The sequence below is a fragment of the Lipophrys pholis genome (assembly GCF_963383615.2).
Source record: "Lipophrys pholis genome assembly, chromosome: 18".
NCBI classification, from domain to species: Eukaryota; Metazoa; Chordata; class Actinopteri; order Blenniiformes; family Blenniidae; genus Lipophrys; species Lipophrys pholis.
The window spans coordinates 10,594,127-10,622,049 of NC_137646.1; the positions used below are offsets into that span (position 1 = coordinate 10,594,127).

The 27,923-nt window shown below is 40.8% G+C and overlaps 1 protein-coding gene across 1 annotated transcript in view; it reads left to right on the forward strand.

The window, feature by feature from the left end:
* Nucleotides 1-27,923, forward strand: part of arhgap36 (Rho GTPase activating protein 36) — a 45,749-nt gene that overhangs the window by 8,141 nt on the left and 9,685 nt on the right. The window contains exons 2-4 of the mRNA XM_080485958.1: nucleotides 1,582-1,738; nucleotides 10,967-11,035; nucleotides 22,078-22,385. Of these exons, the coding sequence (XP_080342084.1) occupies nucleotides 1,603-1,738; nucleotides 10,967-11,035; nucleotides 22,078-22,385 (513 nt within the window). The 5' untranslated portion in view covers nucleotides 1,582-1,602. The remainder of the gene's footprint in view (nucleotides 1-1,581; nucleotides 1,739-10,966; nucleotides 11,036-22,077; nucleotides 22,386-27,923) is intronic.

The window sequence follows — 27,923 nt, forward strand, 5'->3', positions numbered from 1 at the left end:
ACCCAATGTCTGTGAAGCATATCTTGGACTATTGAATGATATTATAGACAATATATATGTAAATAGATGTGTAAAATATGAGTGATTTGGATTTGATATGAAAACTGGATTGTATGATGTCCCTGATTTATTAAAAAACAAAATTGTTTGCTATTGATGATATTTCATGAATACAATTTAAAATTAATTTTGCTGTTTGGACCTTTGTAGTAATTTTTTTCTTTAGCATTTTAGCCTATTTGAACTGATTCAGCTTGTTTGGTGGGAATTAGATGTTTGTTTATTTGTTTGTTTGTTTGTTTGTTTGTTTGTTTCCCTTGTCCTGTCCGGCAGCTTGGGCCAACAATATGATGTGATTGAGAGCCTTCTGGTGTCAGAACAGTTTTTGCTCTTGCAACAGGAAGAGACTTGGAGTCTCCTCCTGTTGCTGCCTTTATTAGAAGTTTGCATGGCCGCTGTATACGACCGGGGGGGAACGCTCAAAGAGAGAGAGAAGAGAAGAGAGATTGAGGGGGATGGGTGGGGGATAACATACAATACCCGTGTTCGTGCTACATATATTATTTGCAGTTATCCTACTGATCCAAATACTTTACAACTGTTATTAGATTAAACCAGCCTGAGCAGCTCTATCTAGACCGTAACATGATTTTCTAGATTAAACCAGCCTGAGCAGCCCTATCTAGACAGTAAAATGATTTCTTAGATTAACCAGCCTGAGCAGCTCTATCTAGACAGTAAGTTGAAGCAGGAACATGAATTAACAAAGAGGCAACAACCAAAGAGGAACAAGATTTTGAGAGTTTGAGCAAATGATGACAGAGAACAAGCAACTTCAGCAACACCTTTCATGAGGTGTGTGTGTGTGTGTGTGTGTGTGTGTGTGTGTGTGTGTGTGTGTGTGTGTGTGTGTGTGTGTGTGTGTGTGTGTGTGTGTGTGTGTGTGTGTGTGTGTGTGTGTGTGTGTGTGTGTGTGTGTGTGTGTGTGGGTGTGGGTGTGGGTGTGGGTGGGGGTGGGGGTGGGGTTGGGGGTGGGGTTGGGGGTGTGTGTGTGTCCACTGTGTGTGCCCGTAACTGTTGTGGGGGACCTGTACACAGACACAGTCACAGATGCAAGCGCTCACATACTCACACACTCACACACTTGGAGGGAGACTCCCGTCCCCCAGGCCCCCAGCCGGACCCCCACCCGGCCACTGCGAAATCCCATCCTCCACTAATCCAACAGCAAATGTGGAGGGAGAATTGCACCCCAGCCCCCCCACGAGTGCGATTCCTGAGTGAGCGCGCCCCCCGAATTCCAGCCGCACTCACCCCGGGCCGGGGTGAGACCTCAGCGGAAGGTGCTAGGGGGACCCCCATCAGTCTGAGCAGGAATTGCTGCTCTGCAGAATATTTGTCAGAGTCCAGAGTCAGACAGGAGACTGAACAGCATTACACAAACTGCGTTCATTGCATTCTTTGTGAGTGAAATATGTAGTGTTGGGGTTAGGGCTAACCTGCTGGGACTGATGGCCGATGCCCTCGTGAATCACTTTAACTTCCCCATAGTTTGTGGCTGACCTGCTCGTGTCTACGCAGGGTGACCAGACGTGGGCGACCATGCTGGGGCAGAGCGTCCGGCTGCAGCCGGTTCCCATTCAGAGCCTGTCGGAGCTGGAGCGAGCCAGACTGCAGGAGGTGGCCTTGTACCACCTGGAGGAGAGGGACCTGGACTTCAAGATCACCATACCCAGAGGTAACTGGACCGTTTTCTCAAGTTTGAGAAAGAGAAAAGTCAGATTTGCCTCATTTTATCAAGAAGGTGCTTTTTTTCCTCAGCTGTCAAAAATGTCTTTAAAGTCCAATCTCAGGTGAGAACCATGGCTTGTTCTGCCCCTTCACCCCACAGGTACACCTGCTGTACGTTTGTTTATGAGCCTTAAGAACTCATTGTGAAAGTACTGCCATGCTATTTCTCAAAAAGAGACTCTGGGCCAATTCAATGAGACAAATCATTGATAAAACCTTGATCAATGAAATACTTCATAGTTCATTTTGTCATAATCCAAGGTTTTGTTTTTGGCAACTTCACATTTCTAACTGTAACACAATGATCACGTCTTTTGCAAAAACAAAAGTGTACAAAACATCAGTGTACTGATGTGAGGCTTTAGTCATGATCAGATCAATTAAAGATGATCTATTGGGATGTTTGACGTTCGGCTGACTGAGGCGGTCCATTGATTGGACCAGATTCAAAGGGTCACAAATAGACTTCAGGTTGTCCAAAGTTGGAGTTGGACAAGACAAATTCATGCTGTTACGCAGGCAGCGGAGACCCGCAGTCAGTGAACGCGCAGTGACACCCGAACGCATACACACATATACACACCCTGCGTAGCAGACTGCACACCACGATACATGCCACACTCATTTCCTCATTCCCCTCCGTATTTCGCATGACATCATTCAATGAATTCATCTTTCGTTCCCCACCTGTTAGCATAGTCAGCCAGGGGTGCACAATTGGACTGGCTGTGTTTTACCTGCATATACATTCAAACATCCTCACACACACAACACTTACCGATGACATGACGCCGTGGAGCTGGTGACAGGCAAGACGGGGTGGAGTTAACCCCGGGTTTATAACGAAGCCTGAGCGGTACTTTAGGGTCATGTGATCATTTGGTGTTTGGTTTAACTATTAATTTTTGTTTATAAAAGGAATTATTACGTGACTTTATTTGGAAAATGTTTTTGTTCATTTTATTAGAAAAATGAAGTGTCCTAAAAGTAGGATGTGATTAATATTTGTGTTATGAAATTATGATTGGTGCAGAGGACTCAATCACACCCCTGGGAGGGGCATAACGGTATAAAAGCAGTAGGCAAAGCTGCAGACGGAAGTCATTACTTGAAGTTGCACTGTAGAGCAACACGACTCAGAATAGAACTGTTTTTTTCAAACCCACCCAGCTAAAGGAAGAGCTAGGATCATGGTTATGTTTTTCTGTTCTTATTGTAAATATTTTTTCTCACTGTAAATATCGAGCACCGGCACTGTTTGGGGGACAATAAAAGGAAAAAGTCGACTTGCCATTTGGAATTACGGTGGTTGTTCTTTGAACGGGAGCGAACCCCGCCACAGTATGTTTAGATTAAAGCCTTTTTTATCCAAGAGATAAAAGTAATTTTGAAAACATCTCTGGTGTGGAAATAAAATAAAAAGAAGGTCCAATGTTCATTTCATAACTTAGTGAAACATTTCCGGAGCCGCTACAGAAGAGCTGACGAACCTGCAGGTTGCAGAGCCCTGACCTTGGTGCACACGAGTATCTATTGAGTATTTATTGCAGAATAGAGGATGATGGTGTTGAGCAGAGCTGATTGTCAGTCTGACAGCAGCAGGAACAAAAGACCTGCCAGGTTTCTCCTTCACACATTGTGGGTGAAAGAGTCTGCCACTGAAGGAGCTCTGCAGAGTTGTTATTGTTTCTGCTGCACATTGTCCAAGTTCATTTATTACACTGGCTCTAATCCTATTTTCCTTCCTCAATTGGTTTGGATATTCCAAAATATACGCAGGAACAGATATATTTGTTCATGAGATCACATAGTTATCCCAATCTAGAGTTTGTAGAGGTAAGCACATGCTGATATCATCAGTCTGGGCTCAGTTGGAGGCGACACATGCTTCATAATAAACTTCAGCTGAACTGCCGTGGAGTGAAAACAAGCCAACAACCGTCAGGGGAGCCATTACTCTGTTTGGGAATGTGAGGAATCAGCACACAGCAGGACATGCTGATGTGCTAAACAAAACACTGTAAAGCGAGAGCATTGAACAGCCAACGTGGTCTGTTTATCAGTTTTTGTTCCACTCAAATAACTCAAAAAGCCTTTCAGGGATTTTTCTGTGAGTATACAAGACTATCTAAATAAATTCAAGTCAAACTTAGGAATTAAAACCAACAGTTGCTAATTTTTTTCCTTTGCAAACCAGTCTAAATAGAGATCCTCTCTCATGTAGGACATGTTTTAATCACAAACATAAAGTCTGACCTCAAACTGAAACTTCCACAAAGGTTGAGACAATGCTTATATGAAATAACAGGATGCATTGACTTGCTTCTCTGATGAACCAAGATGTTCTTGATGATTTAACTGAGTCAACATATCAGATGAATTTCATGACAGTTTTATCTCAAAAACTTTTCATCAACATTGCATCTTTGATTAATTTCAGAATTTGCTCTGCTGATGTTTCTTCTCCTCTCCTTTGACCATGATCGTTTGCTTTCATCCACCTGAACTCCAAACTCCTAAATCCTGCCAATAAAAGTGTGATAGTCTCACTAATAAAGAGTAAATCTCTCCCACGCCTAGCGGAGTGCATAGCGGGAGGTTTTCTGTGTTTACAGAGGGAGCAGCAAGGTCAGGGGGATCACAGGCCGACGCTTAGAAACAAACACAGCTGATTGTTGAAGTGGTGTGTGTGTGTGTGTGTGTGTGTGTGTGTGTGTGTGTGTGTGTGTGTGTGTGTGTGTGTGTGTGTGTGTGTGTGTGTGTGTGTGTGTGTGTGTGTGTGTGTGTGTGTGTGTGTGTGTGTGTGTGTGTGTGTGTGTGTGTGTGTGTGTGTGTGTGTGTGTGTGTGTGTGTGTGTGCTGACGGCTTTGCTCCTATGAGACCAGTCGGTATGTAAGCTGCTTTTCTCAGACTCCCATACTGTTGTTTTCTCGCAGGGTCATTAACCCTCGACCTGCTGACCCGCGACCGCTGCTGATTGAGGCCGACTTTTACTCATGATTTCTAACAAACAGCCGAGCGTCAGCATTTGGAGGATCCTGATTACCCTCGGGATCCAGATTACTGAAACGGATGCAATCACTTTACCCCCACAAGTGTATATAACGGTTTGGCAATGGTGAAGTGGTTAGCACTGTGGCCTCACAACGAGCAGGTGTTTGAATCCAGTCTTTCCTTGTGTAGTGTTTGCATGTTTTACCTGTGTTTTTCCTGTTTCTTTTCACGATCAACAGACACGGTCGCCAGGTGAATGGGTGACTATATGTTACTAGTTTCATGGTGATTGTGTGTCGGCTCTGGGAAGCTCCAGCCTCCAGTCAGCAGTTAAACCTTTAAAACCTCATTTCTCGGCTTAAGACCTATTCATAGTCCAAAACCAAGAAGAACAACGTTCGCTTGTTGACGTCAGCCAGCAGCAGAAAAAAATTATTGTTTTCGTCAGGACATATCATGCTCTGAGAAGAAGCTGGGTGAACTCAGAGTCCACGCCTCCTCACTGCAGGCCACGCCCCATCACTGTAGGCACGAACGGTGTAAATCAGCATTTTAACTTTTCAACTGCACGGCTAGTTTCTCGCTTTGGATATTTTCAGAAATACATTTCGCTGAACTGTTTCAGTAATAAAAGAGAAAATGTGTGACTGAGTGACAAGTTGGTCTGGTTTTACCTGCAGCAGCAGGCAGCACTGAGATGCGACTGTTCAATCAGGTGCAGTATGTAACTCCGATCCGTGCTACATGCTACATGCTGAAGCATTTCGGGGCTCACACAGTAGCGAGGCTACATGCTAAACATAATTAAGATATTACTGACACATTCATTAGCCAGCTGGAGTGTGTGTGTGCATGGCACACGGCAGTGTGTAAATACCAAGCATGGGAAAAATTGCTGTAGTGGAACGCTGCCTTGACAGTGGCGGAGAGAGGAGTGTATGAGTTGATGAAAGAGATGGAGGAGGAGGTAGATTTGGTATTGAGACATGTTATAGCCAAGCTAACGAAGAAGAAAAGGAGACTGAGGTGGCATCCCTTTTGGTTTGTGAGCCGGGGGAATGCAAACAAGAAAAATCTGACCAATCACACAACAGTTTGCTGACCACACAGCAGAACAAACTTTGCCCCGGACAAGAGAAAGAGCCGGGCGAAATATCTTCCGACAGAAGAAGCTGACCGAAGAAATGACATGATTTGTTCGCTCAGACCCCCGAGTGTCAGACGTTTCTTCGTCAATCTTCTGCATGTAAAGATAGAATCTGATGACGTTGATCTTTCATACCGTTTCATCCAGTTCAAGTTTAAGGTGCTGGAAACCATTAATGGGGGAAGGCAAGAAAAACACACACACACACACACACACACACACACACACACACACACACACACACACACACACACACACACACACACACACACACACACACACACACACACACACACACACACACACACACAACAACAACTGGACTGTGGAAGAAACCAAGAACTCAGAGAAACCCCAGACACACACAGGGAAAACAAGCTTCACACAGAAAGGCCTGGCCAGATTCAAACCCTCAGCCTTTTCACAATGAGCCGAGAGTAATAACCGCCACACTTTGTGCAGCTCAAAGATATCTGTCAGGAACCGTGGTGAACCCAGAAACACTCAACAAACTCACAGTTTCTACAGAGTTCATTGATTAAATCGAAGGTAGAAGAATCCAAAAGGTCAAGTCCAGAATCCATGGGCAAAAGTCCAAAACACAAGAATCCAAGAACACGAGGAACAACATGAGGAAGTTGCGGGATGTCTCAACACGAGGTAACGGAGACGATGTGGGAACGGGCACATGAGGGAAAGGGGTTTGTACACAGGGCAAGAGGGAGACGCAGGTGAAACCCAGTGACAACAAAAAGACACAGAGGGAGGACAGAGGAAGGGCTGAGACGAGACGTGTGAGTATCAACATAAAACAGGACAGGGACGAACAAGTAAGAGGTACAGACTTTCCAAAGATGTTGAAGGACAATATCTAGAAAATTAGATATGACCCAGAACCGAACCCTGTGGCATACCTCAGTCACTCAGTTAACCTAAAATCCATTTGACTGAAACCACACTACTTGGGGAAAACACGTGCACATGAAGAAAATGCAAACTCCACACAACATCCAGTTTTTAAAGGTTTTAGTATAAAAACATGGGTTTGGTTTCTTTTGCTTGGGAGCAGCAAAACCGAGCCCAGACAGCCTGAGAGAAAACATGCAAACTCAACACTGAAAGAGCCTGGCCCGGCTATATCTATCTATCTATCTATCTATCTATCTATCTATCTATCTATCTATCTATCTATCTATCTATCTATCTATCTATCTATCTATCTATCTATCTATCTATCTATCTATCTATCTATCTATCTATCTATCTATCTATCTATCTATCTATCTATCTATCTATCTATCTATCTATCTATCTATCTATCTATCTATCTATCTATCTATCTATCTATCTATCTATCTATCTATCTATCTATCTATCTATCTATCTATCTATCTATCTATCTATCTATCTATCTATCTATCTATCTATCTATCTATCTATCTATCTATCTATCTATCTATCTATCTATCTATCCATACATATATATATATATATAGTGATCTTAACATGATTCACAGGTTATTTCACACATGTATTGCTATTTAATTGAAGCCTATATATATATATATATATATATATATATATATATATATATATATATATATATATATATCACTCATGTTAAGATCACTCAATCATGAAATCTGTAGATTTACTTGCCACAAGTAAGTCCAGCCTCAATGTAGTGATTTTGTAGTTTTACACATTGAAACAACACAAAGTGGAAAGAGGATGTGAAGCTTGTAAAACATATACACATTCAGGGTTATTGTTTCCAACACAATACAAGTTTTTTTGTTTTGTTTTTATCAACATTTTCTTTTTTTGGTGGGGGGTTAGATTTAGAATAACTAATTAATTTAATTTGTTAATTAAAATAAAGAGTTGCAGAACTGCTGTCTCTTTGCTTTCTCACACTGATTATTAAAAGGCATTATTTAAAGTTCTCATTTCATTAAACAGACGTAGAAAAATTGGGTTGTGTTCATTAATGTTGTTTTTTGTTTTTTAATGTCAAGATTTGCAGAAAACTATTCATTTTATAAAGATCTATCCTGAGCCTGACACTCCTACAGAGATGGAAAAGCTGCAGCATTGACTAAAAGAATAATTAATCATCAAATGAAATCAAGAAATGAACTCAGCTGAGGAGTGGCTGTCCTGGGATCATTTCATGTGATGTCCACTGAGCACAAAGCGCTCTGTGAAGAAGTGTGGGAATATTCCTTCTTATTTTCTCTATCCAGCCCAGATAATCAGTCACGGTCTCCACACCACCTCCTGCTGCGCTCCCTCCCTCCTTGTTTGTCATCTCTGGGTTTTGGCTGCTTGGTCTTTGCTGGGTCTCCTCTGCTTTTCTTTCTCTGTGTCATTGCTTCAGAGTCCTCTTCATACAGCCCTTCTATATGCATCATCTTCACGTCTTCACAATCCTGTGTGGTTTTGGTTCTGTTAACGTCTTCGTAGTTGTGCAACAGATTTGTTCATATTTGCTGAGATTTGAAGGTCATTCTCATGCCCCGTTCTCTGAATCGCTGCTCTGCGGGGACTAATTCACTAGTTTGGTTGTTTCAGCATTTCTTTTGCTCTTCTTTCAAACCCTTTTACAAACAAGTGACTATAGTGGGATGATGAAAGACCGAGGCCATGAATCACTGGACATAAGAAATCACTTCCAGCAACAAATCTTTACATCACTTCAGTGCATTTTTAAGAGACTTTAAGTACTTTTTTTAAACTAACATCCAACCCAGAAAAGCTGTTTGATTGATGTCATTAACTTCAACCAACCAGTGATAGAAAATTGCATGATAATCACAGTGTCTTCATTTCCCCTCCCCTCATTTGTCTGGTCTGTCACCAGTTGTGTGTGGATGTGGATTGTGTGATCAAACGCGGAGGTTGTACGCAGCTGCACAGTCACCAGTGAGAGATCAGCCAGAGCTGGATGTGGCGCGTGTGTGTGGTGGGAGGAGCCAAGAGCTTTGGAAATAAACTTTAATTTCCTGCAGTCATGGGAATTTGACCCCTTTATCCCACCAAGCACACACACACACACACACACACACACACACACACACACACCGTTCTATTTCCCTTCCCTGCTGTTTGATCTCTCTCGCCTTACTAAAGAAAGAGGATTTAAATTCGGTGTAGAGACACAAATATTTCACACAGCCTGATGTGAGATGCAGGTGATTTCATCGTTCCTTAATAGGGAAAAGACTCAACCTTGAATTAGCGACTTCTAAACATCAGCTTCAGTAACCCAAACAATGGCTGCTTCCACATAAACCCGGACAGGCGGAGAAGGATGAACTGCTCGTTAAAAAAAAAGAAGGAAAAACAGACTCAAAACAAAACACACAGATGAGTTCTCCTGCTACAAACGACTCTTGTTCACTTTAGTGGCAACTCGTACACAATAAACGTAAACGAGTTTTAACAGTGTCGACCTCTATTAAACTCTACTGGAAGTCACAATGGCCTGGAAAGATTCACCACAATTCTACATGTGGCTACTGCAAAGCCAACTGTCATCACACTGGAAAACATTTTCCTCTCAAAATGAGAAAAAAAAACAAGTCAAGTCAACTTTATTTATAAACTTTAAAACAGCTGTGGCTGAAGCCAAAGTGCTTCACATAATAGACAAAATAAAAATGACAATAGAAGAATAAAAACAGTGAAATACAGTAAAACAAACAATAAGTTTGGCAACAATAAAACCAGGCACAGAGTCTCAAACATGGTTAAAAGCCAAGGAATAAAAATGGGACTTAAGATTAGTTTTAAAAGTGGACAGTGAGGGGGATTGTCTGACAGGCAACATTTCAAAGTACTTCTACCTTGAAATAAGTTGGGGGAAATCTGCCAATAAAGGTAAAATTCCTTGAATTAAAACATGAACTCATTAACTCAACAAGATATTTAAGATGCATTGACTAAAAACAATCCCTCTATCCTGCTGAAATAATACTTGTTGGGTGAATTTACCTTTAATCAAGTTTTTGCTACGCAACTTCTTTTTGTATTAAGTATTATTTCTGCATAAACATGAAAAAAAAGAGTAAAAGAGCAAATGAAATTGGCTAAAACTCGTGTTTGTTGATGTTGTAAATGAACTCCTGCAAATGTTTTTTACTGCTTTTTTCATACCAATCTTAAAACGTTCAGTTTATTGAAGCAATGAACGAATGAATGAATATTTCGATGGCAAGAGAGTTGATTAACAACATAAAAGAGCTTTTTCACCAGCATCAGAGAAAGATTTCTTTTATCGGTTGGAAACTCAAATCAAAGCCTAAAAGAGTGAAACTGGTCCATCCACAGGATACTGAGACAAATGATATTTACATATCTTGATGTGTGTCGTCTATTCCAATGACAGTGCGGGAGTAAAGGGGGCAACTTTTTATTTATCTATTTATTCATTTATTTATTTAAGGGCAGGGGTATTGATGCTGTTCTTGTCTGCGTTCAGTCTGAGAGCCAAAGAATGAAGATACATAAACTTAATTTTCTTGAACACCGGAGGTGCATTTCCTAACACCAGTGAAATGATTGTTTCTTTTCTTCAAACCATTTTCTGCACTACATATGAACTGTTTAGGCACTATTTGTTGACTTTTCTCTCCCATGTTTATACAGACATAAGCTGGCTTTGGTTTTCCTTTGTCCTTTATGTGGAGGACAGTGTGGCTAACAAGCTGTTCAAACAAATAAGTTCTATTGAAATGGTCTCCGGTCTTCTTAGAAGAGAGGAAGAAGCACAAGCACAAGATAATGAGTGAAACTTGGTGAAAAAAGGTCATGTTGTGAGTGAAATGGTGAATATAAATATGCTGATGTCTGTACATGAAAAGAATACGACATGACAGATTTCAGGTTGATCTGGAAAATGAAAGACGCATGAGAGAAGCGTTGTTTTATCAGGAATGTCGACGATACGTAAGACAGAACAAATGCTGATGCTCACGCTTGAGTTAAAAGTAATGGTCGTTTTCTTTACATCCCCCCCTCCCCCTCCCACAGAAATACGCAAGCGGAGAAAGTCTTTACGCAGGAAGTTTGACTCATTTTCGAAGGAAAAGAAAGAGCGAGGTAAGTTCATCAGACCCATTAAACTGGTTCAACATAACACCACCATGTCCCTTGTGATGAATGTGTTTCCCCTCAGCAGCTCAGTTTGTTCCAGTAAATGTTTATACACAACACAACGTCTCTTCAGTCTCCTCGCTGAGCTGCATTGCCCCCCCCCCCCCCCCCCCCCCCCCACTGGCCTGCAGACTGAATCATAGATGGGGTTTGCTGAGTCAACCCTGCTTCATTGTTCCTGATGCTGTTCTGCCTTGTTTAAAACATTAACTGGAAAAGGAATGAGTTCAACCGCCCACCAGACTCTAGTCACCCTCGGTCACCTTGAAACAACACCGTCCCATGTTAAACCAAAACTTAATTCAGTTTTGTGATTCAGTCTTCAGATAAAAATATAAACACTTTTGTGCTTTGCTCTTTTGACACTTTTTTTTTTCTTTTAACAAGATATCTGATGGTTCACATTGTCCATAATAAATTAGTGCAAGTTACAATGTAAGTGGATTGTAATTTAACCATTTTCATACAGCGATGTTGATCTGTATGACAGTGGCAGCAGTGAAGAAGGTTAGGAGGCAAACTTGTAACCAAATATAACGGTTAACTATTGTGGGTCCCTGAGCAAGGCACTAATGTCCAGCTGCTCAGGTTGTGTCAGACATGTCCTCTGGATGATTTGATCTGCTGTCACGACCCCAGACGGGAGAAGCCAACAAGACATACTGCGTCAATATTCTCATGCTTGAAACATATATATACAGTACATATATTTAAGATATATATAATATCAGCACAATAGTAAGTGTTATTCGAATCTGGGGGGAATGTGATAATATGGAAAAAGAAAAGTATAATGTATAAAGAATATAAGATGGGACCCAAAACAGAACCTTGTGGTATACCTCATCAAAGATATGTCAAGTGAAGTAAAGGGAAACAGGTTCCAGAGTAGAGAAATATGAAAGATCCACCTCTGTATTGACATTTAGACGCACATTAGTAGAAAATGATGATGTCATCGCCCCACCTCTCAACCCCATAACCCCCTCTGCCATGTCGCTTAACAACAAAAAGCATGGCAGACTGCATGCTCTAGATCAGGGTTCCCCGATTCCGGGCCTTGAGGGCCAGTGTCCTGCATGTTTTAGCTCTCCCAGCTTCAGCACACCTCCATCTGTTGATGATGTCACAGTCAAGTTTGTAAAAAAGCCAAGTAAGGAGGTCCTTATTGCATTCAGGTGTGTTGCGACTAGGAGAAACATAAAACATGCAGGACACCGGCCCTCTAGAATCATGCCGCAGAAACTCCAGATGCTATTTGGTTTAATAAGGCCATATGTCAGATTTCTTGATTTCTCCATTTTTAGTATATTTCTGTGGCACAGTTACAGTGTCACCTATAGGCCTGGCATATGTACTGCATCTTTTAGAGTCGTTTTCATGTTGGCGTGTGGACACTGATGTTTGCTGTGTGGACGGGAAACTTTTTAAGAACGATGGGGTCAAAGTTCTCTTTGGCTCATGTGGACAGGACCTCTCTCTCTCTCTCTCTCTCTTTCTCTCTCTCTCACTCTCTCCCCTGTAAGCCATGCAGTCCATCGCCTGCCAATGTGACCCCCACCTCTCATAAAGAGATGTTCTCTGTTCTCAGGTGATTATCAAGGCAGGCTGAGGTATGAGCCAAAACTCACAACACACACACACACACACACACACACATCCCGGGTTGTGTGTGTGTGTGTGTGTCTCTTTAAATCCTGCCTCCAGCCTCTTACACACTGGGATTTAGCTGCATCTAACCCTGCTAATCAAAACACAGAACATTGGGACCTGGCAGCGCTCCTGCTGCTCTCCTGTGGCTGGAGGCCCGGCGGCACCGGCCTCAGGGGTCGGCAGGTAGCAGATTACAAGTAACTGGATTATGGTGTGATAACTACGAGCTCTTCGCAGCAGCTGCGGGGGAGAGAGTAACACAGTGTGAGTGTGTAGTTTTAATGTAATTTGCATGTGTTTTCACAATAGGGTTTACACAGAGGACAGCCAGAGTTGAATAAACACTGGATTTAATTTGAGACAATACCTCAGAGGAGCAGGATTATCGTCCAGCTGCTGGTGAGGAAACAGAAAGTTAAGTGATGATGGTCATGATAAGTATCTTATATTATATTAAGAAACTGTGGCCTAAGGACCAGAGTTGTTCAAGAAATAAGTCGACTAAATCCCTGAACTCTGCTGCATTTCAGCTGTTATTTCCTTGGGAAAACCTGGCTGCAGAATTTTAAATGTAGAAGGCAAGTGGTTTCAAAACTACCCCTCCTCCATGCCGACGAGTGGGAATTCCGACTTACGAGGACAACTGGAATGCTCCAGGGTAGTCGGGCTGTGCCTCAGTCCATTCTTAGAACGACGCAGCTTTCAGAGATTCTTAAGACTGCGTAATCTGCAGGGTAATTCCAACAAATTTCAACTGTTTACAGGTCATTTCAGGCTCTCGTTGCCTAGCAACCATGACACAGCGCTTCTCAAACAAAGGACAATTTATAATGTTCTGATGCAAGTTGTGCTTAAGTGGCTACAAATACTTTACACATTTATGGTCATGTGTAATTTCTTTTGCTTCAATTCAATAAGATTGAATAGCATTAATGTGTTTTCTTGTCCATAACCGAATAATGTGCTGTACATAACTCACAAATCCCCTTTGTACTTTGTTTGAACCCCTGAATTGTGAGACAAAAGTTGAAACCTGCTATTTCAAATGGGTGGGATTTTTGACAACTTTCATTCATGTTTGAGTTCAAGATCTAAATCTCTGCTGCCGTTACATTATCATTGAGGGATAAAACCAAAAATGTAACTTTCACTTCGGGAAAATGAATGAGCATTAATTCAGAAATGTTTTTTTTTTCTGTGTTGTATAGTCGTGGATACAGATTTCATCTCGTAATTAGATAGATAGATAGATAGATAGATAGATAGATAGATGTTTTCAAGTTAAATGTAGAAAGTTTTCTTCATTTAGTCTACAAGAAAATGCAGAAAACAATTCAAATAATGTCACCTTTAGGTCAACCAAGACATATCAATTGTTTTATAACCAATTAAAGGATTAAACACCAATGAAACTGTAAACCTTAACTGTCCCATTAACTTGGCTGCTGGTCTCTGCGCCGCCACAGCCAACTACTAAATCCTCAAATGTTTACTTTAAACAAGCAAACAGCTAAGCAGAGGTGAGCCCACAAGCAGACAGAGTCGGGAGGGAAGTTCGAAAGTGTTTATTTCTCAACGAATTCAAGGCTGACGGATCCAAACAAGGGTGAGAAAGAAGGGAGTCCAGAAAGAAGTAAGTCTGAACACAAGAGGCTCAAACACATGAGGAGTTGCTGGAGGTCTTAGTGTGAAGCAAACTAGACGATGGGAAGCAGGTATTTATACACCAAGGAAGGGAGGAGACGCAGGTGAAACACATGAGGTTAATCAGACACAGAGGAGAGACTGACACACAAATCACATAAACTACAACAAGTGAGAAACACAGATTTCACAGGCGGAGACTTAACAATAATACTGCCGGTTTTGCCTTTTAATGCCAGCGAATGTGGCGCAATGTCAGAGAGGCAGCCTGCCAACAGACGTCAGGCCCCGTAAGCCCGGTTGCACTCATCACATACGCCAATATGTGACGTGCATAAGACACATTAAAAGACGACTCATCAATGGATTGAGTCCGGTCCTGCTGGCAGAATAACTTGGGGGTTCTGGTCTGAGACAGCGTTGCTGTCCTCCCTGAAAGTGTTGGAGAGTAAGAATTGCTCTCTAAATCGGGACTTGAGGGATCATCCATTAATCCATGCCTGCTTCATCCAACTGAAGGTCACAAAGGGATGCAGCCTCCCCAACATGAAGCCAGAGCTCCAACAACTCAAGAATCCACCCAACAAGTTTTTACTTCTCTTTGGTCAGAAAGCCAGAGGAAGTGGATGATCGCTGGTGAACTCCAAAATCAGAGGCCACAGACCATAATCCAACCTGCAATGTACTTTTGTGAGAAAATAGGGCTTATTACTAATGAGAAGTTGCTTTTCATCTCCAGTAATTAATAATGTAAAGCCACTTTCTTTTGAGAAAATAACCAGTAACATGTACTTATTTGTGTAACTAGTTACCGCTACTAGAATAACTGCCGATGATGTCATTATTTCTTTTTTCCATTTAGAAGGTAATAAAGCTCATAAAGTAATAACTTTCCAATAAGGTTATTTAATAAACACAATTGAGAGACAGAAAGTGCAGCATTGTATGTATCCTCAATAAATGACAATGTGGACTATGTTGTCCACTTGATCTATTTTTTTATAAGTAAACTGTACAGAACTGTAAAAAAATAAAAAAGCTTTTATTTCTTAAAAAAAATGAAGTTGTATTTATTTATTATCAAACTATTGGCTGCAGGCTACAGGTCTAGAACCTTCAGAAACTGGTCTGGAACCTATCCATTTAGAACTTATTGTCAAAATGTTATCGCAAGTTATTACATTTTTGGCTTTATTGCATTTAAAATGGCCAAAGTTAATCCATTATTGACCATTATGACATATTTGGTCAGAACTTGCACATCACTGGTCATTACTACGGGTGTCTCAAAAATATTTCATGTGAAATGCAACATAACATGTGTTGTCGTTTTTAATGCTGCTGCCGCTCACTCGTGATGTTTGATACCACCAATTTCCTTTTCGATCCGATACTGTGTAAAATTCAGGCTGGTGTCAGCGATACTGATCCGATACTGATACTTTGTGCAAATATACCTAATGTGTCTGGTAAATTTAAAAAAAGGGGATACAAACACTTGCTGTTTTATAATACTGGGTGACTCAAATTGAATTTGCCAGTAAAATATTTAATTAAATGAATAAATGCCACAATAATTGCATACATTTTTCAATACCTACATTTTAAAATATTTATTTAATAGTTAAAGCAAATTAGACTGATAGTAAATAATAATATATATATTTATTCTATTAATAAAATAAAAAATTGTAACCATCTTTTCTAGTATATATGTATATATAAGTTCACCATGGCTGTTATATCGCAATTGCTCCGTATAATTTAATGACATCTAGTCTATGTAATCCATTTTAAATGATCAATTCTTTAGGAAAACTTACCTGAATAAATCTAGCCTTTACCTATGTGAGATTATCTCAGTGATATACATATTATTACTCCAAGCTGAACTCATGCAGCTATTTGAAACATGTATTTATTTTGTGACTTATTCAATAACCATAGCCACTTAAAGCTCCACATTGTCTCCCTCTGTACCTGGACAGTGCCGGCCTGCAGCACCGAAGGACTCCACCAGCGACGTCTGTCATGCCCTAGCAGCAGCACCTGTGCTCTCCTCTTCTCTCCGCCTCATGTTTGGTGTTGTGATTCAACCTGAGGTGTTTCTCTAGGTTTGTTGTGCTGCCACAACTCCTTACGGTTTTTCCACAAACGTCACAAACCGCGTCTTTGCTGTTTGTGGAGCTGATCTAGCTCCACACATGGCTCCGTTTACGCTCTGCTACTTCCCCAGGCGGAAGAAAAAGTAGTTCCCACCAACCATGTATCATTTAGACAAGATCTCAATAGTTTAGTTACTTTCTACTGTCTTCCTGTTAATGATTAACATTAACAGGAACCTCAAGTGACTGAAGTATCAAAAGTATCAATATTATGATTTGAGAATCGATTTTTGAGAATAAAGATCTGGTATCGGAAGTATCGATATTTCAGTATTGATCCGCACATCACTACCGCTCAGTGAAAAAATATCCCTGGTGCTGTGGCTTCCTCTCAGTCTAAAAACTGGAGTTTCTCTAACTCTTGAGAAGTGTTGAAAACAAGAGTGTGGAGTGCTAATAATGAAGAAAGTTAATGCCACACTAATTCTAAAACGGTTAATCAGCCACAGTTTAGTGAACGACTACTTGTTTTTCTCCTTAGCTGCATGTGCCTACTAGCTAAATGCTAATTTTATGCGACCTGGCATTCAGCCAGCGGGTCTGTGCGTGATGAAGACACACGTGCAAGAAAGAGGAGTGGGAGGGTCGAACGCAACCAGCAGTACAATCAGAAAACAGATGGAACTTTAAATAGCTGCTGAGATGCTAGAAAGTTGAGGAATCCTGGCAGAGCAACTTTATGTTTGTCATTACATAGAAACAAGTATGAAATTCAGTGACTCTGTTTTAACACTTTCTACTTAAGCTATAATAGTTTGTAAAGTTTAGGAGCGGTGAAATAAGGGAATAACCTCCCAGCACCTGAGTTATTTGTAGCCGACTCCATCGTGTACCTTTAAGGCTTTGCCGGCATCCTGCCAGCTGCCCTGGTCTGTCTGACCTGTTTGTTTCTCTTCTCAGACCGTGACTCTGCACGTGTCTAGAAAGTCTCTGAGTTTACATTCAGTTCATCATGTGAAAGTCAGCATTCCTGGCTTTGTCCCACAACAATCTTTTCTTGCTTTACTATCCTCATATATGTGCAGTATAATTTTGTGAATTTCAGCGGGTGCAGAGGCAAATAGCTGACGTGTGCGAGGTGTGGGAAAGGCCATCAGTTTCACGAGATCCAAAATTCCCATGGACCTCAAGATGTTTTCTAAAACAGTTTACATTCATATATGTTATGTTGTTGATTCCTGATCTTCATAGCACAAAAACAGGTTGAATTATCATTCTGTAGATTAAGCTTTGCTTTTAATTTCGTCAATGATTGTTGACAAAAATGAAGACACCCCAATAAAGTAATTAGTAGAAATCAAAGAAAAAAAATTTGTTTAAAGACTGAAGTTTTGAAACTTGTGGTTTTAATACATTACAATCTAAAGTTTACTTGCTCACTGAATCACTGAAACTGGAATTGAGCACTGGTTTTTATACAAATCTGCATTATTGTGCAAAACAACTTAGTGCACTACAGCCAATGTAGTCACATATTGAGAGTTTTGGACATAAAGTACATAAAAAATGTAATGTATAATAATAACAACAACAACAATAATAATTAATCATAATAGTGATGTGATGGTGATGATAATATTATATTGTTATTTGTATTATTGTCGTTATTATTGTTATTTCGATGGAGACAATGTTTCAGAGACAGCAGCTTTGCAGCTGTTCATCTCTTGATTATCTTTGATTAAACTGCAAGTAATTAGTTAATTCAAACATTATTTATTATAAATGTGTTGCTGATGTACAAATCCGCCAGTAACATATTGCTGCCAAACGTAGGGACATCACACTGTCATGTTACTTTATGATGCAGTAATAACACTTACTGTGACTATGTATTCCACTTGTTCTCGGAACTGGGAATTCACAGTTGTTTTGGGAGTCGACGATGGGAAGTTCTAAAAGCTGAACTTCTTTGAGGTCGAGATTTCAGTGTATAAACAATACTAGTATTACAATTTTTTCATTTCCTGTAGCAGTTTTCTTTAACGGTTCCAACGACTCGTATAACGTTCTGTCATATTGATGTCTATGGGTGTGACGTTAGAACGCTCTAGTGAACTAAATACTGCAAAATGTTTTTTTATTTGTTCGAAAAAACTAATGCAAGAATAGTTTTCCTTTTCTGATTCATTCCTTAAAGTAAAATCAACTGAAATTCTAAACCCGATTCTTCCATGATACTAACATCACTCTGAAATTCCCATTTTGAGTTGTGAGACAACTGGACTGTCCCATTAAATCTTTCTAAGTATTGTGCTGTATCAATGTCACATACAGCACCTGATCTCTCTAAATGATGAATTCACTTATTTGAGCACATTTTAATTCTTCCACAGTCTCCATGGGCTTTTCACAATCATTCCCTTTTAGAGTCACACAAACAGGCACTAATGGCCCCTGCAGTCACTCTGCTCACCATCAGGGGAAAGTTATGAAACACATGTCCACAGCGAGATGAGAGAATAAACTGATCATAAACTCTACCACCTGAACCACAATCTCCTCTTTAAACCATATATAGACTTTCCACGATGGTGAATACTGGAAATACTGTTTGGCTTCCCTGAGCAAGAACCAATGAACTCAGCAACTTGGCCCAGGCCTATTTCCATCCCATAAGACCTCTGTAATCAGAGGTGTGGCTCAGGTGGTACAGAAGGTCGTCTTCCAAGCCAAAAGTTGGCCCTTCAGACCTCGTCTTGACCTGTCGATGGCACAAGACCGAAAGTTGCTCCCAGAAATGCACTATTTTCATACGTAAACTTGCCTAATCATTGAGCCAGTCTTGTTTGTTTGTACTTGTATACACATTCCCTATTGCAGGAATTCAAGAGCTGCTACGATTTACAGGAGGAAAAGTTCTTTTTTATGATGTCTAAGCTTCTGCCGACGACAATTTGTTCTCTCTTATACACGTTAAACTCTCCCAAATTGGATTGTTCCTGTCTTTCTCTTTAATCCTATCCATTGTTTTGTTGTTGTTCTTCATGTATGCTTCTCTAACTGGATTGGACCTAAGTGATATCCTTGAGCGTACGCATGGACCGGTCATAGGCTGAACCATCAAACTCATGCGACATAGGCGGCTTCACTCATGTTGCCTGCAGCCGGTGTCGCCGCCGCTGCACTAAGCCGGTATCAGTCTGAGTGTGATGTCTGGTGTGCGTCTGCGGCTGCTCTGACTGGATTAACCCTCCCACCCTTTACCTGCTCGCCCGGTCCGTTCTGTCTATTCTTGTGCTGTTCGTCGGCTTGAACTCCTAATCTCTGGTGCTGGAGGCGCCCGGTGATTACTACGTTCACAAGTTAACCAGTTCACTTCAGCATCACGTATAAACAGACATCGGTCTTAACCTCCTTCAGCTTTATCAGTCATTATCTGTACACTTGTTTCCTTTATATTCCCTCAGCTTCTGTACCCAGCCTCTAATCTCTGACTCCTTTAATCTCCTTTATTGAGATCGTCTGCACTCGATCTGCTCATATCGAGTAAAACCTGTCGGTCAAACATCATTGGTACAGAATGTACAAAAACCAATGCATCCCAACCTTTTGTAGTTGCACTTTATTTTTTCTGCAGACAAAAAGGGTCTCGCCCTGAAAGATAAAAGTCCAATCATTTTCCTGTTTGGATTTCAGATGCGATCAGCTGAGAGGAATGTGCTCTGTAAATAAAATGGGAACTTCTCTTCACAGACTTTCAAATGAAGAATCTCTACTTCTGGTTTTTTATTTTGTACTTTAAGACTCTGAAAAGTTGACAAAAGCTTCACTGAGTTCTTACATTTCTCTCAAATATCTGTAAATTCAAGTGAGGTAAAAGGGAAACGTTGAAATATATACTGACAGGGTTTCCATTTGTTTCTGCCATTTCCACAACATATCATCAGGTTCCTCTTTAAATTGGAGTCTAGTATCTTTATGACCATGGTTTTGTAGGGATGAACTACATGCTAAAGATGTTGAACATTTACAAATAAAACAAAATCAATCATTAGATGAGCGGTCAGACAATGCTAATGCTGATGCTATCAGGGATGTCAGCAGCTCTGTTGCTCTCCTACGTAACCAGAATAAGTTTGATAAACCTTCAGTTGTTTAAACTATCAGTAAACAAACCTCGGCAATGTGCTACAGAAAGGTGTAATTAAAGACACAATTCAAGACAAGGACTTAATGTCATGATTGTTGATTGTTGACATTTTGTGGTCTTGATAAAAATAAATAAACATTACATTTGTAGGAAAACCAAAAACTTCCGTTATAATGTTGAGTTTGTTTTTTATCAGACATGAGCCCAGAGTAACTAACTCTAGGAAGCTCAGTGTTATTATCTGATGACTTTTGTACTACAGTTTGACTGAAACACGTTCCATTGTGAGCAACATTAGCATTATGGTGATTTTCCGTCACACAGTTATAGCACTACTTGGCTCAGGTTTGACTCAGTTTTGGTTGTTTTCAATACAATATAGTAGCACCTCTGTGTCCTCCAGCGACGTCATTCGTTATGCTGCACAAACAATTATGGAGGACGTCGAGGCAATGGTATACCTGCTGTTGGTTCGGTGGCTTTTTGTTAAATGCAAGGCAAACGAAGAGAACCAGAGAAGGCTGCGGACGGCGGAACGAAACCCTTTGCAAAAGTCCAGGTGAATTTGGGTAGCCAATCAGAGGCCTGCCGTCTGCTATGTCATTTGTTCGGGTCCACTCAGCTTGCTTGGAACCGTGGCTGAGTAGGTACTTAATAGTACTGAAAAGTACCTACTCAACATACTCAACAGTACAGAAAACAGACAACTGAGCTCATCCATCACAGCAACATAAGCTCACGTGCTCACATAATGAAGACAGGGTTGACAAGGAGAGAATTTTGAGAGTGGGGGAGGGGGACTGAGGCTTTCTCACAAAAACTAAGGGCCTGTCCCACCGCGGTCCACGATGTCACCTAATAACCACAACAACGGTGGACTACAGGTGGCGCTGCAGAAGCTTCTGATAATAGTTGGTTTAATGAAGTGACATATTGGATTTCTCAAGTGCCAGGAGGAGCAGGAATCTATTTCTATATGAACCGTGTCTGCTTCTGCATTTTGGGTGTATTTGGTGAGTCACAGTGCCTCTAAAGGCCTGGCATATGTACTACCTACCCTTAGGCATCATGTCGAGTCGTTTTTATAGTGACGTGTGGACAGAATTTTTTGTGAGAACGCCGGGGAGAAAAAATATTGTTTTGGCTCATGTGGACAGGGCCTGAGTAAAGTAACTCAAACTTTGTTTGAAGACGTAACCGGGAACTGAAACAACACTGCTTCAGTACAATCAGTCTCAGTTTGAGCAGCTAAAATACTTAGAAAATTGGTATTGTTCAAAGTATTGTTCTAGTTTGTTTTCATTATCTGTGTCCAAATATTTGTGATCAATGAACTTCTGTAATTGTATAAAGTACAAAAGGTTCTCTTATCATAATGGCTCAAGAACATTGAATGGGAACATGGTGCAGTAACATTTATCCTTCCTCCACAGAGTCTGCTCCCAAGGCGTTTGGCATCCCACTGATCCAGGTCATCGCCAATGACCGGGCCTACAAGCGGCGGCAGGACGCCCTGAAGGAGAGCCGGCGGGACTGCCTGGACCTGGAGGCCAGCATCCTGCGCTTCAGGGCCGAGAAGTGGCAGTTCTTCAATGGGAACAAGGCTTTGGTCAGCTCCTCGTCCATCACCGGAGGAGGCCCCGGTTCGCCGTCTGCAAACTCTGTCGCACCGGCGCCACTTTGTGAGAACAAACCGCTGTCGCCAACGTTCCTGGACAACGGCGGCCGAGGACAGAGGAGGGTGAGTGAGAGCTGGCCTGGTGTAAATAACCTGAGCTGTGAAATCACACTGGAGGGCGTTTGTTTCTGTCGGGTTTGGAGTCTTGCAGTGTCAGCTAATCTCCACCTGAATCTTGTGCTGTAAACATTTTTACAACTAATTATTCTATTTGTCCCCAGGGTGATGAATTTGTACAAAAAATGCTGTGTTTGTTTTTCCATCTCTGTGTGAGGGTGCATAAACCGGCGCTGCATGAGGTCAACACGGCCTGTAATTGTCGTCACACTGATGGTTATGCAAAGCCTTTAATGAGTATTATCACAGCCACAGAAACCAGCAATCGAACCTGAACCGGCAATCAAGTGCATCTGGATGAACGTGAATGAATAACGTGCACAGGCATGGATGCAACCGTGTGATGATCATCTTCTTTTATCATAATGGATCAGTTAATTTTTGAAAGAAGTTGACATTTGCTAATTAATTTGTTCAACTTAGTAAAACCACCTAATGTAAAGCACTGAATAAAAGCCAAACCACAGTATTAACAGTAATCCACAAGCAAAAATAGCAAACTTGAACAAACCCAACATCCTTAATATTTTACATCTCTTTCCTATTTTCATAAATCAAAGAGTTAATGTTGAAACTAAAGCTGACAGTATTCAAGAACAATCCAATATGTCAAAATGTTATAATAAAGTGGTTTAATACATTTTTAAAACTTAATAGTATTTCTATTCAAAATAATTTAATTATTTAACCTTTTTTATTCATCCATCTTTTTGCGTGCTTATACAAGTGGCAGGGGTTTTTCCCCAGTAATTTTACTCAACATACATATGAATAAATTCTAACGGGTGTGTTTGCGACCCAATTGCAGCACAGCAGACACACAGGTACCATTGGTGAGGGCTTTATTGAAGTAGAAGGTGATCCCATCAATTGCAACAGAAGAACCAGCAGGCGAAGATCCAGACAGGGGAGCCACAAGTGCGGCAAAACAAGAGTCTTGATTTCAAAAGGGAATTACCAGGAACTCTGGGTCAGGGACAGAAGGCTGAGGTCACAGGAAGGGTTGGCTGGTCAAAGGCAGGCAGAGTAGGCAACAGGCTTTCAATCCGGGAAATATAGCTGGACGGTCTTGCGCGCGAGCAGGCGGAAAAACAATCTGGCAGTGGGTGAGTGGAGAGCAGGAGTCTTGAGACTGAACCAGTCTGATTGAAAGCAGGTGAGAGGACTTGCCTTGATGAGCTGGCTGGCTGGCAGTCGGAGCAGAGTGGCTGAACTGGGACATAAATAGATAGGAGGAATTATAAATAAAATTTTAATAAATAACATTATATAAGATCAAAATAGATAAGTAGCTTTGAATAATTAAAGGTAGCACAACAACAACAACAACAACAACAACAACAACAACAACAACAGCAGCAGCAGCAGTTGTTGTATGTTATGCAAAATGAGATTTGCAAATAAAAAAAAATTAAAGAAAGTTTAAAGAAAAGTCTTTGTAGAAATAAATCACAATGAAATATGAATGGCATATAAATAAATATATATATATATATATATATATATAAACATAAGAAAATGAGAAAAATTGAATTCCTTTCCATTTTAAACCAGTTGTTTTTAGTAGATTTGTGAGAAATAAAAACAAAACTAAAGGAATGATCTTTTTTTTTTTAGGAGAACAAACTAAATAAATTAGATAAATGTATGATTTGACTGGCTCACTTACTAAAATATCAAAACACTCAATATCATGTTGTCATCTAAAAGTAAAGATTATTTAAACATGATTTTAGTTCGAAAATGTTGTTTATTCAAAAACATTGTGTGACTCACACAATAAAAATATACAATAATGATATGACTTGATTGCGCTTGTCCTATTAACTACCGCCATAAAATCCTAACTTCAGTTATGACTGATTATATTTGTAAATTATGAGTAAAAGCCCCCAAAACTGCTGATGTTCCCATGAGCCTCAGCTGTACTTTGTGTTAAACGACTGTTAGTCAATCTTAACACGATGACGAGGATTTGGATTTACAGGCTCACAGAAGAATTTAGTATTTGTTTACAATAAAAACTCCCAGTTACTGTTAACTGGTTTGCAGTTACAGAAGCAGCAGGCTAAGTGAGAGTGACGTCGACTGGAAGGGATTTATGATGCCTCCTCTGGAATTTTGTATTCTACTGGGCAATGAAGGAGGATAGAAGGAAGTAAACAGACAGAGAGATGGTGAGAATGAAAACATTTAAAGGAGTCATCACCCAGAGTTTTTTTGTTTGGGCTCTTTGTTAAAACCAGAGTCGCCGCTCTCTGATCAGAATGATCCCTGATCACGGTGGACTCCTCTCACACCTCTATCACTCCTCTCATCCCTCTATCACTCCTCTCACCCCTCTTTCACTCCTCTCACACCTCCATCACTCCTCTCACACCTATAGCACTCCTCTCACACCTCCATCTCTCCTCTCACCCCTCTATCACTCCTCTCACACCTCCATCACTCCTCTCACACCTATAGCACTCCTCTCACACCTATAGCACTCCTCTCACCCCCTATCACTCCTCTCACACCTCCATCACTCCTCTCACACCTATAGCACTCCTCTCACACCTATAGCACTCCTCTCACACCTATATCACTCCTCTTGTCCCTCTATCACTCCTCTCACCCCTCTTTCACTCCTCTCACACCTCCATCACTCCTCTCACACCTATAGCATTCCTCTCACACCTCCATCTCTCCTATCATCCCTCTATCACTACTCTCACCCCTCTCACACCTCCATCACTCCTCTCACACCTATATCACTCCTCTCACACCTTCATCACTCCTCTCACCCCTCTATCACTCCTCTCACACCTCCATCACTCCTCTCACACCTATAGCACTCCTCTCACACCTCTGTCACCCCTCTCACACCTCTATCACTCCTCTCACCCCCCATCTCACCCCTCCTTCACTCCTTCCATTCCTCCCATCAGGTAGACTCTACAAAGTCACTCAATCCTTCATTCCAAGTGGAATGGCCACTCTGACCAAAAAATCTTTATGTGTGTACTTGTGTCTTAAGTTTCTTTTAAATATATGTTGTATTTTATTGTTTGGGGGCTTGTTAAAGAAAAAATTCGGTCATCGCTTGGGGGCAGACAATAAAGTTTATCATGTCTTGTCTTGTCTTGTCTAGTCTGGTCTTGCCTGGTCTGGTCTGGTCTGGTCTGGTCTGGTCTGGTCTGGTCTGGTCTGTGCACCTGTGATGCCATCACTAGAGGGGGCTAATATCATAAACCCACCTCTGTTAAATTTTGCTGCTAACTGGTATAACCTTTGAGCCCCGTATGATTTACAAATGACTCTCTGCTTCATTTTAAATCTCCAGGTTGCATTGCTCTGCTGTGTCGATGTTTGTCAACATTACAGTTCGGCATAGGCGCCAGGCCAGTGGCCTCTCTCTCTGTGCAAGTTATATCTCTGTGTCGGCTGCTGTTGTTGTTGCTGGCATGTTGTTTTGTCCCGTAGCATTTGCCTTAGACCAGTTCTGTCCTCCGCCAGATTTTTCAGCTGTTGGTATTCCAGCCCGTAACCGTCTCTGATGTTACTCCACCATTTCAGTCTAGTTCGCCAGCGCTTTCGCTTCCTCGGTCGCGTCATCTCCTCGAGATGTGAAAAATTGTAAGAATTGATTTAAAGTCAATTAAAGGGTAACTGGATATGTGAGGATACCAGGTGAAGACTCCTTTAATGGAAATACAAGTCACTCTGTTGCTGACACACACATACACATACACACTCACTGTGTTATATCTCCAAAGTGACAGATAACCTACACCGAGGGATAGGAGGTTGAAAATAATGGCTGAACGAAGATGAATAGTGGAAGAGAACAGGTTTTAGGACATTTTTTATTAACAAATATAATTACATTTTTCTCTACATTAAGAATAAAAGTGAGAAGGTCAGACCTATACGCTAAATGTATGAAAGACATTACACCCGCTGCGCTGTGTGTAGTGCGTATGGTGCATTAAAAAGAAGCCTTACTGATCTTACTGAACTTTATCCCTTCACTCAAACTGACTGACTGAATTTTTGAAATATTTTTTAAAAACTCCAATCGGTCACAGCAAATTGTGAGGATAGATAGATAGATAGATAGATAGATAGATAGATAGATAGATAGATAGATGGCGAGTGGCTTCAATGTTACACGAGCAGCTTTTAATTTAAATTTAGTAGTGAGATCATTTTAGTTGTTTCCATATTTTCTCCCTCAAGATCTGAAGAATGTTTGTTAGAATTTGAAAAAAAAAGTCAATTATGTCTCCCATGTAAACAATATTACAGTGAGATTTGTCCTGTTTTTAATTCAACATGGGGCGACACCTGGGGGGCGCCAGAGAGCATCAGGGGGCTGCAGCAGCACACATCTCAATGCCTTTTCCCACCCGTGATTTGTTGGTAGTATTCTGAGAAGAAACCTGATTTTCAAGAAAAAAAGGAACTGCAGTGCAACACTATGAAGAATTTCTCTAAAAGAGAGTGATAGCTGTGGGCTCTCTGGAGAATAGTCATCAACGAGCATTTCATCTGCTGTTTAACTTTTCATTTAGGATTCACTCTATTTATTCACTCATTAGCTTTTAATAAAATATTTGGACCACTGAAACCAAAATCAAATCTTATATTCTATGTAATAATGAACATTCAAAATATTTCCAGGTTATTTTCTGCAGTTTCAGTCGACAGTAAAACACTTTGTGTCTATTGGTCAACATTTGAGTGGTTTTAATTGACTAACTGACTTGGTTGAATTCTTATTTAATAATTAGGAATCATACATACGCATCAGAAAAGTAACGAAACAAGAGATCCATATTTAGGAAAGTCCAGTAAACAGTTTCTGTATTTTAATGAAGCTGCTGTAGCAATAGTCAGAATGTGTGTAAACAGATCAGCATATTTATCCACCACCACCTTTAAAAGGATGAAGATGCCGTCACTTTTTTCTACTTGACTACTTACTTACTACTTGAATTACTGCATAAGAGCAATACAGTTTTGGTGCTTCTCATCAGTGTTTGTGCACAAAAACAGGTTTTATTGAGGAATCTTTCTTAATTAAAGCAGAATTGAATCTGCTTGCACCAAAGCATGAAGTTATATTGAACATTTCACACAATATCAAACCCCCACAGAACATTCAAACTCAAAGTTAGAAAATTGTTTTGTGATTTGTGGTTTGTTTCTACTAAACTGCTGCTAGAAATTCCTCAGACACTTGATGTTCCTCCAGAAACTTTGTGCTGTAATTTATAGCCCTGTGGTATTCAGCTTTCTGATCTTTATTGGGCGCTCACATCAAAACAAGAGATGACATCTCACTCTTCTACTGCCATCTGTCTTTTAAACACTTTCCACCTTCTACTGTCACTGTCTCTTCCTCGTCATCCTCACTTAACTGTCAGCATCTCCTCAAAACTTTCTTCCCTTCTCCCATTTTTTCTCTCATTCGAGCATCACCAGACCATGATGCAAGGA